This window comes from Bombina bombina, chromosome 6, assembly GCF_027579735.1.
Source record: "Bombina bombina isolate aBomBom1 chromosome 6, aBomBom1.pri, whole genome shotgun sequence".
NCBI lineage: Eukaryota > Metazoa > Chordata > Amphibia > Anura > Bombinatoridae > Bombina > Bombina bombina.
The window spans coordinates 399,049,511-399,066,168 of record NC_069504.1 but is presented as its reverse complement, the minus strand read 5'-3'; the positions used below and the strand labels follow the sequence as shown (position 1 = coordinate 399,066,168).

General features: G+C 40.1%; 1 protein-coding gene across 2 annotated transcripts in view; it reads right to left on the bottom strand.

Annotated features, from left to right (window-relative positions):
* The window catches only part of BNIP1 (BCL2 interacting protein 1), a 74,261-nt gene that overhangs the window by 13,837 nt on the left and 43,766 nt on the right, over positions 1-16,658 (bottom strand). For both annotated transcript variants that reach the window (XM_053717137.1, XM_053717138.1), the window contains exon 4: positions 5,948-6,049. In XM_053717137.1, the coding sequence (XP_053573112.1) occupies positions 5,948-6,049 (102 nt within the window). The remainder of the gene's footprint in view (positions 1-5,947; positions 6,050-16,658) is intronic.

Below are 16,658 nucleotides of genomic sequence, written 5' to 3'. Positions count from 1 at the left end.
AGGTCACCTAAATGGAAGGCACCACGGCTTGCAAAACCTTTCTCCCAAAAATAGCCTCAGAAGAAGCAAAAGTATCAAACTTGTAAAATTTGGTAAAAGTGTGCAGTGAAGACCAAGTCGCTGCCCTACATATCTGATCAACAGAAGCCTCGTTCTTGAAGGCCCATGTGGAAGCCACAGCCCTAGTGGAATGAGCTGTGATTCTTTCGGGAGGCTGCCGTCCGGCAGTCTCGTAAGCCAATCTGATGATGCTTTTAATCCAAAAAGAGAGAGAGGTAGAAGTTGCTTTTTGACCTCTCCTTTTACCGGAATAAACAACAAACAAGGAAGATGTTTGTCTAAAATCCTTTGTAGCATCTAAATAGAATTTTAGAGCGCGAACAACATCCAAATTGTGCAACAAACGTTCCTTCTTTGAAACTGGTTTCGGACACAGAGAAGGTACGATAATCTCCTGGTTAATGTTTTTGTTAGAAACAACTTTTGGAAGAAAACCAGGTTTAGTACGTAAAACCACCTTATCTGCATGGAACACCAGATAAGGAGGAGAACACTGCAGAGCAGATAATTCTGAAACTCTTCTAGCAGAAGAAATTGCAACTAAAAACAAAACTTTCCAAGATAATAACTTAATATCAACGGAATGCAAGGGTTCAAACGGAACCCCCTGAAGAACTGAAAGAACTAAATTGAGACTCCAAGGAGGAGTCAAAGGTTTGTAAACAGGCTTAATTCTAACCAGAGCCTGAACAAAGGCTTGAACATCTGGCACAGCGGCCAGCTTTTTGTGAAGTAACACAGACAAGGCAGAAATCTGTCCCTTCAGGGAACTTGCAGATAATCCTTTTTCCAATCCTTCTTGAAGGAAGGATAGAATCCTAGGAATCTTAACCTTGTCCCAAGGGAATCCTTTAGATTCACACCAACAGATATATTTTTTCCAAATTTTGTGGTAAATCTTTCTAGTTACAGGCTTTCTGGCCTGAACAAGAGTATCGATAACAGAATCTGAGAATCCTCGCTTCGATAAGATCAAGCGTTCAATCTCCAAGCAGTCAGCTGGAGTGAAACCAGATTCGGATGTTCGAACGGACCCTGAACAAGAAGGTCTCGTCTCAAAGGTAGCTTCCAAGGAGGAGCCGATGACATATTCACCAGATCTGCGTACCAAGTCCTGCGTGGCCACGCAGGAGCTATCAAGATCACCGACGCCCTCTCCTGATTGATCCTGGCTACCAGCCTGGGGATGAGAGGAAACGGCGGGAACACATAAGCTAGTTTGAAGGTCCAAGGTGCTACTAGTGCATCCACTAGAGCCGCCTTGGGATCCCTGGATCTGGACCCGTAGCAAGGAACTTTTGAAGTTCTGACGAGAGGCCATCAGATCCATGTCTGGAATGCCCCACAGCTGAGTGACTTGGGCAAAGATTTCCGGATGGAGTTCCCACTCCCCCGGATGCAATGTCTGACGACTCAGAAAATCCGCTTCCCAATTTTCCACTCCTGGGATGTGGATAGCAGACAGGTGGCAGGAGTGAGACTCCGCCCATAGAATGATTTTGGTCACTTCTTCCATCGCCAGGGAACTCCTTGTTCCCCCCTGATGGTTGATGTACGCAACAGTTGTCATGTTGTCTGATTGAAACCGTATGAACTTGGCCCTCGCTAGCTGAGGCCAAGCCTTGAGAGCATTGAATATCGCTCTCAGTTCCAGAATATTTATCGGTAGAAGAGATTCTTCCCGAGACCAAAGACCCTGAGCTTTCAGGGATCCCCAGACCGCGCCCCAGCCCATCAGACTGGCGTCGGTCGTGACAATGACCCACTCTGGTCTGCGGAATGTCATCCCTCGTGACAGGTTGTCCAGGGACAGCCACCAACGGAGTGAGTCTCTGGTCCTCTGATTTACTTGTATCTTCGGAGACAAGTCTGTATAGTCCCCATTCCACTGACTGAGCATGCACAGTTGTAATGGTCTTAGATGAATGCGTGCAAAAGGAACAATGTCCATTGCCGCTACCATCAACCCGATCACTTCCATGCACTGAGCTATGGAAGGAAGAGGAACGGAATGAAGTATCCGACAAGAGTCTAGAAGTTTTGTTTTTCTGGCCTCTGTCAGAAAAATCCTCATTTCTAAGGAGTCTATTATTGTTCCCAAGAAAGGAACCCTTGTTGACGGAGATAGAGAACTCTTTTCCACGTTCACTTTCCATCCGTGAGATCTGAGAAAGGCCAGGACAATGTCCGTGTGAGCCTTTGCTTGAGGAAGGGACGACGCTTGAATCAGAATGTCGTCCAAGTAAGGTACTACAGCAATGCCCCTTGGTCTTAGCACAGCTAGAAGGGACCCTAGTACCTTTGTGAAAATCCTTGGAGCAGTGGCTAATCCGAAAGGAAGCGCCACGAACTGGTAATGTTTGTCCAGGAATGCGAACCTCAGGAACCGATGATGTTCCTTGTGGATAGGAATATGTAGATACGCATCCTTTAAATCCACCGTGGTCATGAATTGACCTTCCTGGATGGAAGGAAGAATAGTTCGAATGGTTTCCATCTTGAACGATGGAACCTTGAGAAACTTGTTTAAGATCTTGAGATCTAAGATTGGTCTGAACGTTCCCTCTTTTTTGGGAACTATAAACAGATTGGAGTAGAACCCCATCCCTTGTTCTCTTAATGGAACGGGATGAATCACTCCCATTTTTAACAGGTCTTCTACACAATGTAAGAATGCCTGTCTTTTTATGTGGTCTGAAGACAACTGAGACCTGTGGAACCTCCCCCTTGGGGGAAGTCCCTTGAATTCCAGAAGATAACCTTGGGAGACTATTTCTAGCGCCCAAGGATCCAGAACATCTCTTGCCCAAGCCTGAGCGAAGAGAGAGAGTCTGCCCCCCACCAGATCCGGTCCCGGATCGGGGGCCAACATTTCATGCTGTCTTGGTAGCAGTGGCAGGTTTCTTGGCCTGCTTTCCCTTGTTCCAGCCTTGCATTGGTCTCCAAGCTGGCTTGGCTTGAGAAGTATTACCCTCTTGCTTAGAGGACGTAGCACTTTGGGCTGGTCCGTTTCTACGAAAGGGACGAAAATTAGGTTTATTTTTTGCCTTGAAAGGCCGATCCTGAGGAAGGGCGTGGCCCTTACCCCCAGTGATATCCGAGATAATCTCTTTCAAGTCAGGGCCAAACAGCGTTTTCCCCTTGAAAGGAATGTTAAGTAGCTTGTTCTTGGAAGACGCATCAGCCGACCAAGATTTCAACCAAAGCGCTCTGCGCGCCACAATAGCAAACCCAGAATTCTTAGCCGCTAACCTAGCCAATTGCAAAGTGGCGTCTAGGGTGAAAGAATTAGCCAATTTGAGAGCATTGATTCTGTCCATAATCTCCTCATAAGGAGGAGAATCACTGTCGACCGCCTTTATCAGCTCATCGAACCAGAAACATGCGGCTGTAGCGACAGGGACAATGCATGAAATTGGTTGTAGAAGGTAACCCTGCTGAACAAACATCTTTTTAAGCAAACCTTCTAATTTTTTATCCATAGGATCTTTGAAAGCACAACTATCCTCTATGGGTATAGTGGTGCGTTTGTTTAAAGTGGAAACCGCTCCCTCGACCTTGGGGACTGTCTGCCATAAGTCCTTTCTGGGGTCGACCATAGGAAACAATTTTTTAAATATGGGGGGAGGGACGAAAGGAATACCGGGCCTTTCCCATTCTTTATTAACAATGTCCGCCACCCGCTTGGGTATAGGAAAAGCTTCTGGGAGCCCCGGCACCTCTAGGAACTTGTCCATTTTACATAGTTTCTCTGGGATGACCAACTTGTCACAATCATCCAGAGTGGATAATACCTCCTTAAGCAGAATGCGGAGATGTTCCAACTTAAATTTAAATGCAATCACATCAGGTTCAGCTTGTTGAGAAATGTTCCCTGAATCAGTAATTTCTCCCTCAGACAAAACCTCCCTGGCCCCATCAGACTGAGTTAGGGGCCCTTCAGAAATATTAATATCAGCGTCGTCATGCTCTTCAGTATCTAAAACAGAGCAGTCGCGCTTACGCTGATAAGTGTTCATTTTGGCTAAAATGTTTTTGACAGAATTATCCATTACAGCCGTTAATTGTTGCATAGTAAGGAGTATTGGCGCGCTAGATGTACTAGGGGCCTCCTGAGTGGGCAAGACTCGTGTAGACGAAGGAGGGAATGATGCAGTACCATGCTTACTCCCCTCACTTGAGGAATCATCTTGGGCATCATTGTCATTGTCACATAAATCACATTTATTTAAATGAATAGGAATTCTGGCTTCCCCACATTCAGAACACAGTCTATCTGGTAGTTCAGACATGTTAAACAGGCATAAACTTGATAACAAGTACAAAAAACGTTTTAAAATAAAACCGTTACTGTCACTTTAAATTTTAAACTGAACACACTTTATTACTGCAAATGCGAAAAAACATGAAGGAATTGTTCAAAATTCACCAAATTTTCACCACAGTGTCTTAAAGCCTTAAAAGTATTGCACACCAAATTTGGAAGCTTTAACCCTTAAAATAACGGAACCGGAGCCGTTTTGAACTTTAACCCCTTTACAGTCCCTGGTATCTGCTTTGCTGAGACCCAACCAAGCCCCAAGGGGAATACGATACCAAATGACGCCTTCAGAAAGTCTTTTCTAAGTATCAGAGCTCCTCTCACATGCGACTGCATGCCATGCCTCTCAAAAACAAGTGCGCACCACCGGCGCGAAAATGAGGCTCTGCCTATGCTTTGGGAAAGCCCCTAAAGAATAAGGTGTCTAAAACAGTGCCTGCCGATATTATTATATCAAAATACCCAGATAAAATGATTCCTCAAGGCTAAATATGTGTTAATAATCAATCGATTTAGCCCAAAAAAAGTCTACAGTCTTAATAAGCCCTTTTTGAAGCCCTTATTTACAATCGTAATAAACATGGCTTACCGGATCCCAGAGGGAAAATGACAGCTTCCAGCATTACATCGTCTTGTTAGAATGTGTCATACCTCAAGCAGCAAGAGACTGCTCACTGTTCCCCCAACTGAAGTTAATTGCTCTCAACAGTCCTGTGTGGAACAGCCATGGATTTTAGTGACGGTTGCTAAAATCATTTTCCTCATACAAACAGAAATCTTCATCTCTTTTCTGTTTCTGAGTAAATAGTACATACCAGCACTATTTCAAAATAACAAACTCTTGATTGAATAATAAAAACTACAGTTAAACACTAAAAAACTCTAAGCCATCTCCGTGGAGATGTTGCCTGTACAACGGCAAAGAGAATGACTGGGGTAGGCGGAGCCTAGGAGGGATCATGTGACCAGCTTTGCTGGGCTCTTTGCCATTTCCTGTTGGGGAAGAGAATATCCCACAAGTAAGGATGACGCCGTGGACCGCACACACCTATGTTGGAGAAATAGCCTTTTTCCTTTATTGAATTCTTTAGTTTGCTAAGACGTACTTGAGTATTTTAAGTAATTCCTCAATATTGCTCCTAGCCATTATCTTGTATCACTTATAATCTTATTCTTTTTGTCTAAAATCAAATACTTTTTTTTATGTTTTGTAGTTTTTGAACAGTAAGACAAATAGGTAAAACCTTTCTTTTTATTTAGTCTTTATTGAAGCTTTACAACAATTTAAGTATATTTAAACCATTTAATAAAAACATAAAGAATAGTTAGAGAGTACGCAGAAGAATATAAATGTATTTCTTCTTACATATGCAATAAACACATAAATAGTCAGGTGTTCTATCCTACACTAATCTGCATTATTAACAAGGTGGCAACTGTATAGCTGTGTTTGCCAACAGACCATTGCACAGTAATTATAAAGGCATTTCTATTCCTTCACATTATCTTTACATTAAACCATGCATCATAGTGACAAGCTGACAACCAAATGCAACCCACACCTACCTTTGCCTAGTAGGGTCACCTCCTTGAAGTAGATCATCCTTCTCTGAATTATCTATTGCCTGCTTGCAAGAAAGGTTTGCCTTTCTCCAAACTGTCTGGTTACTACAATGAAAATAGTAATATTAGTGGCAATGCCTCCTTATCGGAAATCAGGAGCAGCAGAAATAAGCAGCACACACAATGATCAGTATTAAAGTACTTGTAAATGCTAACTTTGTGAAACGCTAGGATTTACCAGTGGAACAAATAAAGGGGACTTTCAGTCATGAAAAAAAAAATACTTCATGCTGAAAGTTCCTTTATTTGTCTGCAGTGTTCGCCACACTGAGCGCCTCAGGCAGCCCACAGGAGAACACTATTTTGCTGTGAGGCGAAATGACCACCTCTTAGCCGATAGCCTGCTAGCTATCCGGCATGGGGCCAGCTGGCCCGCATGGCTATTGGCTAAGAGGTGGAAACGTCACCTCACAGCAAAATAGCATTCGGAAGTGGGCTACCTGAGGTGCTCAGCGTGGTGAACGCTTCAGACAAATAAAGGAACTTTCAGCATGAAGTATTTTATACTTCATGACTGAAAGTCCCCTTTATTTGTTCTACTGGTAAATCCTAGCGTTTCACAAATGCTAGGATTTACCATCACTTTAATATTACACTGCGCCAGAGGGTGTAATACAAGAACGTTTCAAATTATTTATGTAAAAAAATCCCCAAACCTTTATGGGTGAATTTTGTAGGAAAACATATCTTGGTAAGATAAACCACATGGTTAGGTAAACCATTAAAGCCCAATATGGTGGCTAGCAGGATTAAAGGGACATTGTAGAGTAAATTTTACTTCCTTACAATTCATTATTTAGTTCCTTACAATTCATTATACCTGCATGAGTATATTAAATTGTTTACAAAGAGCACCTTTACCTTTATTCCTTCATTTAAAATAGCTAATTTTGCCTAATAAAACTGTCACCTATACCAAACATATGAATACTACAATATGCTTAATAGAAAAGCTATGTAAACAAGATGGAGAGGTAGAAATCCATTACAAGTGGAGGGTTGTCCCCAGTGTTTGAAATACAATGACCTTATATCAGCAGCTTTCCTCATTACATTGCCTTTTTAGGGCCAGATTACGAGTGGATCACTAATAGTTACGCGCAAGCGAAAAAGAGTTTATTGTGGGTGTTAGTGCATGTTGGGTTTTTCGTTCGTATTACAAGTTGAAAGTTAACGCGACTTGAACGCAATTGATGTTAACCCTCGCGGGGATAGCATAACCTCAGAGCTTTGGTTAACTGTTTCACCAAACAACAAAATTTCACAAAACACATCAAAAATACATTACGCTCATAATAACACCATGTAATAAAGATTACTCAAAAAAAATATTGCACAAAAAAGTTATAAGGTCTCAAAGATATAAGGTCTCAGGTGTTAAAAAAAAAAGGCAGGCAAAGGGCTTCAACATAGAAATACATACATATACATGTTTAGAGATGTGTGTATATATATATATATTTTCATTTATAAATAATTGGGTGTTTGGATCAGCAATTTCATTTTGATCTATCAAATAACTGAAGGGCACAGTAATATTTCAGTAGTGAAATGAGGTTTATTGGATTAACAGAAAATGTGCATTATGCTTAAAGGGATACTAACCCCTCTTTTTTCTTTCATGATTCAGATAGAGCATGCAATTTTAAGAAACTTTCTAATTTACTCCTATTATCAATTTTTCTTTGTTCTCATGTTATCTTGATTTGAAAAAGCAGTAATAAAAGGTTAGGAGCCGGCCCATTTTTTAGTTCAGCACCTTGGTAGAGCTGCTGATTGGTTTGCTACATTTAGCCACAAATCAGCAAGTGCTACCCATGTGCTGAACAAAAAATGGTCTGGCTCTAAAGCTTACAGTACTGCTTTTTCAAATCAAGATAGCATGAGAACAAAGAAAAATTGATAATAGGAGTAAATTAGAAAGGTGCTTAAAATTTCATTCTCTATCTGAATAATGAAATAACAAAATTCGGTTTAGTATCCCTTTAAAAACAAAATTAGACAGGTGCATAAATTTGGGCACCCTTGTCATTTTGTTGAATTGGATACCTATAACAACCTAGCACTGATTAATTGGAAAACACAATTTGTTTGGTGAGCGCATTAAGCCTTGAACTTCATAGACAGGTGCATCCAATCACGAGAAAAGGTATTTAAGGTGGCCAATTGCAAGATATTGTTCTCTTTGACTCTCCTCTGAAGAGTGGCAACATGGGGGCCTCAAAACAACTCTCAAATTACCTGAAAACAAAGATTGTTCAACATTATGGTTTAGGGGAAGGCTACAAAAAGCTATTGCAGAGATTTAAGCTGTCAGTGTCCACTGTGAGGAACATAGTGAGGGAATGGAAAACCACAGGGACAGTTCTTGTTAAGGCCAGAAGTGGCAGGCCAAGTAAAATATCGGAGAGGCAAAGGCAAAGGATGGTGAGAACGGTCAAAAACAGCCCACAGACCACCTCCAAAGACCTACAACATCATATTGCTGCAGATGGTGTCACTGTGCATCGTTCATCAATTCAGCGCACTTTGCACAAGGAGAAGCTGTATGGGAGAGTGATGCGGAAGAAGCCTTTTCTGCACACATGCCACAAACGCACATTTGGACAAGCCAGCTTCATTTTGGAAGGTGCTGTGGACTGATGAAACAAAGATTGAGTTATTTGTTCATAACAAGGGGCATTATGCATGGCGGCAAATAAACACAGCGTTTCAAGACAAACACTTGCTACCCACAGTAAAATTTGGTGGATGTTCCATCATGCTGTGGGGCTGTGTGGCCAGTTCCGGTACTGGGAATCTTGTTAAAGTTGAGGGTCGCATAGATTACACTCAATATCAGCAGATACTTGAGAATAATGTTGAGGAATCAGTCACAAAGTTGAAGTTACGCCAAGGCGGGATATTTTAACAAGACAACAACCCAAACACTGCTCAAAATCTACTCTGGCATTTATGCAGAGGAACAAGTACAATGTTCTGGAATGGCCATCCCAATCCCCAAACCTGAATATCATTGAAAATCTGTGGGGTGATTTAAATCGGGCTGTCGATGCTCGGCAAACCATCAAACCTAACTGAACTGGAGATGTTTTGCAAGGAGGAATGGTCCAAAATACCTTGATCCAGAATCCAGATACTCATTAAAGGCCATAGGAAGCGTCTAGAGGCTGTTATTTCTGCTAAAGGAGGCTCTACTAAATATTGATGCAATATTTCTGTTGGAGTGCCCAAATTCATGCACGTGTCTAATTTCGTTTTGATGCATATTGCACATTTTCTGTTAATCTAATAAACCTCATTTCACTACTGAGTCCTTCAGTTATTTGATAGATCAAAATGAAATTGCTGATCCAAACACCCAATTATTTATAAATGAAAAACATGGAAATTGCACAAATTGCTAATCAGCAAATCACATGGCAACACCTCAATGCATTTAGGCATCTAGACGTGGTGAAGATGACTTGCTGAAATTCAAACCGAGCATCAGAATGGGGAAGAAAGGGGATTTAAGCGACTTTGAACGTGGCATGGTTGTTGGTGTCAGATGGGCTGGTCTGAGTATTTTAAAAACTGCTGATATACTGGGATTTTCAAGCACAACCATCTCTAGGGTTTACAGAGAATGATCCAAAAAAGAGAAAATATCCAGCGAGCAGAAGTTGTGTGGATGAAAATGCCTTGTTGATGTCAGAGGAGAATGGGCAGACGGGTTTGAGATGATAGAAAGGCAACAGTAACTCAAATAACCACTTGTTACAACCAAGGTATGCAGAATACCATATCTGAACACACAACTCATTGAACCTTGAAGCAGATAGGCTACAGCAGCAGAAGACCACACCAGTTGCCATTCCTGTCAGCTAAGAACATGAAACTGAGGCTACAATTTGCACAGGCTCACCAAAATTGGACAATAGAAGATTGGAAAAATGTTGCCTGGTTTGATGAGTCTCTATTTCAGCTGCAACATTCAGATGGTAGGGTCAGAATTTGGCGTAAACAATATGAAAGCATGGATCCATCTTGCCTTGTACCAACGGTTCGGGCTGGTGGTGGTTTTGTAATAGTGTGGGGGATATTTTCTTGGCACACTTTGGGCCCCTTAGTACCAATTGAGCATTGTGTAAATGCCACGGCCTACCTGAGTATTGTTGCTGACCATGTCCATCCCTTTATGACTACAGTGTACCCATCTTCTGATGGCTACTTCCAGCAGGATAATGCACCATGTCACAAAGCTCAAATCATCTCAAACTGGTTTCTTGAACATGACACTGTACTCCAATGGCCTCCACAGTCACCAGATCTCAATCCAATAGAGCACCTTTGGGATGTGGTTGAACGGGAGAATTGCATCATGGAGGTGCAGTCAACAAATCTGCAGCAACTGTGTGATGCTATCATATCAATAAGCAATATCGACCAAAATATCTGAGGAATGTATACGACACCTTGCTGAATCTAAACCATGAATAATTCAAGTACCAAACACACATTTTTTCTTTCATGATTCAGATATAGCATGCAATTTAAAGCAACTTTCTAATTTACTCCTATTATCAATTTTTCTTCGTTCTCTTGCTATCTTTATTTGAAAAAAAGGCTTCTAGGATTAAAATTGAATGCTCTATCTGAATCATGAAAGAAAAATGTGGGTTCAGTGTCCCTTTAAGGCAGTTCTGAAGGCAAAAGGGGGTCCAACACGGTACTAGCAAGGTGTACCTAATAAAGTGGCCAGTGAGTGTATATATGTGTGTGTACATATGTATTTATGTGTGTACATATGTATTTACAGATATATACACATATTAACAAATAAATACATATTTACACACATAAGACATATATAAAAGTGCATTGAAGCCCTTTGCAGTTAGGTAGATGAAAACATATCTATGCATTAAAGTGTTATACTGTTTTATTTACTGTAAATATTTCTCATTCCAATGTTCTATGTATTTCTAAATAGATTTTATATATATATATATATATATATATATATATATATATATATCCCTATCAAATCATGTATATATAGGTATCAATATATATGTGTGCAAAAAATAATCAGATAATTATATAGAAATATGTATTTTTGAATAAATAGAACATATTATGCTATGTGAAGAACATTGGAATGTGAAATATTCATATTTCCATGTTGGTTTAGCGCACTTAAGAATATGCGCGCAAGTTGGATGTTAGGTTTTTTTTCCCCCACTTTATTTTCTTCATTGACTTCTATGTGGGAATACGTTATTGTGCGCATAATAAGTTCGGCTTTTCTTGCACGTCGGGTTAGCGAGCAAGAGAAAACAGTTTACTTTTAACTTGTAATACAAGTGCTACCCAAAAGCTTACTCCTAGCGGAGTTAACGCTCAAGCAGGACCATTAAATACCGCTCCACTTGTAATCTGGCCTTAATGTTTTGCAAATTACGAGAGAGAGAGAGAGAGAGAGAGAGAGAAAAATAGAAAGAGAGAAAGAGAGAAAGAGAGAGAGAGAGAGAAGACAAGTAGGCCTGCTCTTAATGCAGTTCATTTAAATGGGCATGTTTTTGACAAGGTTTCAAAGAGCAAAAACAAACCTAAAGGAGTAAACTCCCATACATTTAATACTCCGCAGCTGGTATAACAAGGAATTGGAAACACATAAAAGGGACAATATACTATAAAAAATAAAAATAAAATCACTTTAATGGGTTTCAAATTATTTTATACTTACTGAAGAGTATTAAATGTATAGAAAAATTGTTGCTTCATGTTTATTTTGGTATTTGAAATAACTGTTTTTGTTCACTAAAATCTTCACTTTCTCATGTACATGCCCATAAAAATGGGCGGAGCCTGCAGGTAGCAGTCCTGCTAATGTTATCTATGTCTAAATATAGTTAGCTATTGAAATTGCTAATTTTGCGTGGGCGCAACCAGCTATTTCAGATACAAACATCTCTGTCTCTATCATACTCCACAATGGGAGATGAATTAGTGCTATTGTCTCCTGTTTACATAACTTTTCTACAGATAATACATTTTTCATATTTTCAGTGTAGGTGGTGGTTTCTACAGGCAACAGCAGCTACTTAAAATGGCAAAAATGGAAACTTAGGTGTTTGCAAACAATGAAATACACCACAGTAGGTAAAATGGACCATTGGGAACACATTACAATGGAAAAAATACTAGATGTCCCTTTAAGGTGAGACCAACTTTACAGTACAGTGTTCATTTAAGGTTAAAAACCTCAAAATGCTGCATGCTAATATAACCACAGACTAAAACTGTGTGGATTTGCATTCAGAGCAAACATATCACAAACCCAGGAGCATGGGAGCCACTGGCTCCTAGTATTTTATCCCTGGCTCTAGGGGCAAACTCGAAAAAAAAATTCAAACAAAAAATTGCTAAATTGTTACTACTCACTAATGTGCTTTTATGTTCCTTTTTACCCCTTAATGACCGAGGATGTGCAGGGTACGTCCTCTAAAAAAAGACAGTTAATGCCTGAGAACGTACCCTGCACGTCCTCGGTCTGGAAAGCAGCTGAAAGCGATCCTGCTTGCTTCCAGCTGCTTTCCGGTTATTGCAGTGATGCCTCGATATGGAGGCATCCTGCAATAACCCTGCATGGCCATCGTGGGAGGCGGGTGGGCGGCCATCGATGGGCCGTGTGATGTGGAGGGGGCGGGTGGGAACATGCACGGGGGGCGGGAGCGGGTGGGAACTGCTACACTACAGAAAAAAAAAATAATAGTGGGAGAAAGTCAAAAAGGAACTATTTAAAAATAATCTAAGGGATCTTGGAGGGGTGGGGGAGCTACACTACAGAAAAGGGAAAAAAACAACAACAAAAAACACACGTGTGATGCGCAGCGGCATTTAGCGGCCTTCTAATTACCAAAAAGCAACGCCAAAGCCATATATGTTTGCTATTTCTGAAGAAAGGGGATCCCAGAGAAGCATTTACAACCATTTATGCTATAATTGCACAAGCTGTTTGTAAATAATTTCAGTGAGAAACCTAAAGTTTGTGAAAAAAGTTTGTGAAAAAGGGAACGATTTTGTTTATTTGATCGCATTTGGCGGTGAAATGGTGGCATGAAATATACCAAAATGGGCCTAGATCAATACTTTGGGTTGTCTACTGCACTAAAGCTAAAATTAACCCTACAAACTCCCTACAAGCTCCCTAATTAACCCCTGCACTGCTGGGCATAATACACGTGTGGTGCGCAGCGGCATTTAGCGGCCTTCTAATTACCAAAGCGCAACGCCAAAGCCATATATGTCTGCTATTTCTGAACAAAGTTGATCCCAGAGAAGCATTTACAACCATTTGTGCCATAATTGCACAAGCTGTTTGTAAATTATTTCGGTGAGAAACCTAAAACTGTGAAAAATTTAACTTTTTTTTTTTATTTGATCGCATTTGGCGGTGAAATGATGGCATGAAATATACCAAAATGGGCCTAGATCAATACTTTGGGTTGTCTACTACACTACACTAAAACTAAAATTAACCCTACACACTCCCCACAAGCTCCCTAATTAACCCCTGCACTGCTGGGCATAATACACGTGTGGTGCGCAGTGGCATTTAGCGGCCTTCTAATTACCAAAAAGCAATGCCAAAGCCATATATATCTGCTATTTCTGAACAAAGGGGATCCCAGAGAAGAATTTACAACCATTTGTGCCATAATTGCACAAACTGTTTGTAAATAATTTCAGTGAGAAACCGTAAGTTTGTGAAAAAAATTGTAAAAAAGTGAACGATTTTTTGTATTTGATTGCATTTGGTGGTGAAATGGTGGCATGAAATATACCAAAATGGGCCTAGATCAATACTTTGGGATGTCTTCTAAAAATATATATACATGTCAAGGGATATTCAGGGATTCCTGAAAGATATCAGGGTTCCAATGTAACTAGCACTAATTTTGAAAAAAGTGGTTTGGAAATAGCAAAGTGCTACTTGTACTTATTGCCCTATAACTTGTCAAAAAAGCAAAGAACATGTAAACATTGGATATTTCTAAACTCAGGACAAAATTTATAAACTATTTAGCATGGGTGTTTTTTAGTGGTTGTAGATGTGTAACAGATTTTGGGGGTCAAAGTTAGAAAAAGTGTGTTTTTTCATTTTTTCCTCATATTTTATATTTTTTTTTATAGTAAATTATAAGATATGAAAATAATGGTATCTTTAGAAAGTCCATTTAATGGCGAGAAAAACGGTATATAATATGTGTGGGTACAGTAAATGAGTAAGAGGAACATTACAGCTAAACACAAACACCGCAGAAATGTAAAAAACATAATTTATGTAAGAACTTACCTGATAAATTCATTTCTTTCATATTAGCAAGAGTCCATGAGCTAGTGACGTATGGGATATACATTCCTACCAGGAGGGGCAAAGTTTCCCAAACCTCAAAATGCCTATAAATACACCCCTCACCACACCCACAAATCAGTTTAATGAATAGCCAAGAAGTGGGGTGATAAGAAAAAAGTGCGAAGCATAAATATAAGGAATTGGAATAATTGTGCTTTATACAAAAAAATCATAACCACCACAAAAAAAGGGTGGGCCTCATGGACTCTTGCTAATATGAAAGAAATTAATTTATCAGGTAAGTTCTTACATAAATTATGTTTTCTTTCATGTAATTAGCAAGAGTCCATGAGCTAGTGACGTATGGGATAATGACTACCCAAGATGTGGATCTTCCACGCAAGAGTCACTAGAGAGGGAGGGATAAAATAAAGACAGCCAATTCAGCTGAAAATAATCCACACCCAAAACAAAGTTTCAAACTTATAATGAAAAAAACTGAAATTATAAGCAGAAGAATGAAACTGAAACAGCTGCCTGAAGTACTTTTCTACCAAAAACTGCTTCAGAAGAAGAAAAACACATCAAAATGGTAGAATTTAGTAAAAGTATGCAAAGAAGACCAAGTTGCTGCTTTGCAAATCTGATCAACCGAAGCTTCATTCCTAAACGCCCAGGAAGTAGAAACTGACCTAGTAGAATGAGCTGTAATCCTTTGAGGCAGAGTTTTACCCGACTCGACATAAGCATGATGAATTAAAGATTTCAACCAAGATGCCAAAGAAATGGCAGAAGCCTTCTGACCTTTCCTAGAACCGGAAAAGATAACAAATAGACTAGAAGTCTTTCGGAAATTCTTAGTAGCTTCAACATAATATTTCAAAGCTCTAACTACATCCAAAGAATGCAATGATTTCTCCTTAGAATTCTTAGGATTAGGACATAATGAAGGAACCACAATTTCTCTACTAATGTTGTTAGAATTCACAACCTTAGGTAAAAATTTAAAAGAAGTTCGCAACACCGCCTTATCCTGATGAAAAATCAGAAAAGGAGACTCACAAGAAAGAGCAGATAACTCAGAAACTTTTCTGGCAGAAGAGATGGCCAAAAGGAGCAAAACTTTCCAAGAAAGTAATTTAATGTCCAAAGAATGCATAGGTTCAAACGGAGGAGCTTGAAGAGCCCCCAGAACCAAATTCAAACTCCAAGGAGGAGAAATTGACTTAATGACAGGTTTAATACGAACCAAAGCTTGTACAAAACAATGAATATCAGGAAGATTAGCAATCTTTCTGTGAAAAAGAACAGAAAGAGCAGAGATTTGTCCTTTCAAGGAACTTGCAGACAAACCTTTATCCAAACCATCCTGAAGAAACTGTAAAATTCTCGGAATTCTAAAAGAATGCCAGGAAAAATTATGAGAAAGATACCAAGAAATATAAGTCTTCCAGACTCTATAATATATCTCCCTAGATACGGATTTACGAGCCTGTAACAAAGTATTAATCACAGAGTCAGAGAAACCTCTTTGACTAAGAATCAAGCGTTCAATCTCCATACCTTTAAATTTAAGGATTTGAGATCCTGATGGAAAAAAGGACCTTGTGACAGAAGGTCTGGTCTTAACGGAAGAGTCCGCGGTTGGCAAGAGGCAATCCGGACAAGATCCGCATACCAAAACCTGTGAGGCCATGCTGGAGCCACCAGCAGAACAAACAAGCATTCCTTCAGAATCTTGGAGATTACTCTTGGAAGAAGAACTAGAGGCGGAAAGATATAGGCAGGATGATACTTCCAAGGAAGTGACAACGCATCCACTGCTTCCGCTTGAGGATCCCTGGATCTGGACAGATACCTGGGAAGTTTCTTGTTTAGATGAGAAGCAATCAGATCTATTTCTGGAAGACCCCACATTTGAACAATCTGAAGAAATACCTCTGGGTGAAGAGACCATTCGCCCGGATGTAACGTTTGGCGACTGAGATAATCCGCTTCCCAATTGTCTACACCTGGGATATGAACCACAGAAACTAGACAGGAGCTGGATTCCGCCCATACCAGAATTCGAGATACTTCTTTCATAGCCAGAGGACTGTGAGTCCCTCCTTAATGATTGATGTATGCCACAGTTGTGACATTGTCTGTCTGAAAACAAATGAACGATTCTCTCTTTAGAAGAGGCCAAGACTGAAGAGCTCTGAAAATTGCACGGAGTTCCAAAATATTGATCGGTAATCTCACCTCCTGAGATTCCCAAACCCCTTGTGCTGTCAGAGACCCCCACACAGCTCCCCAACCTGTAAGACT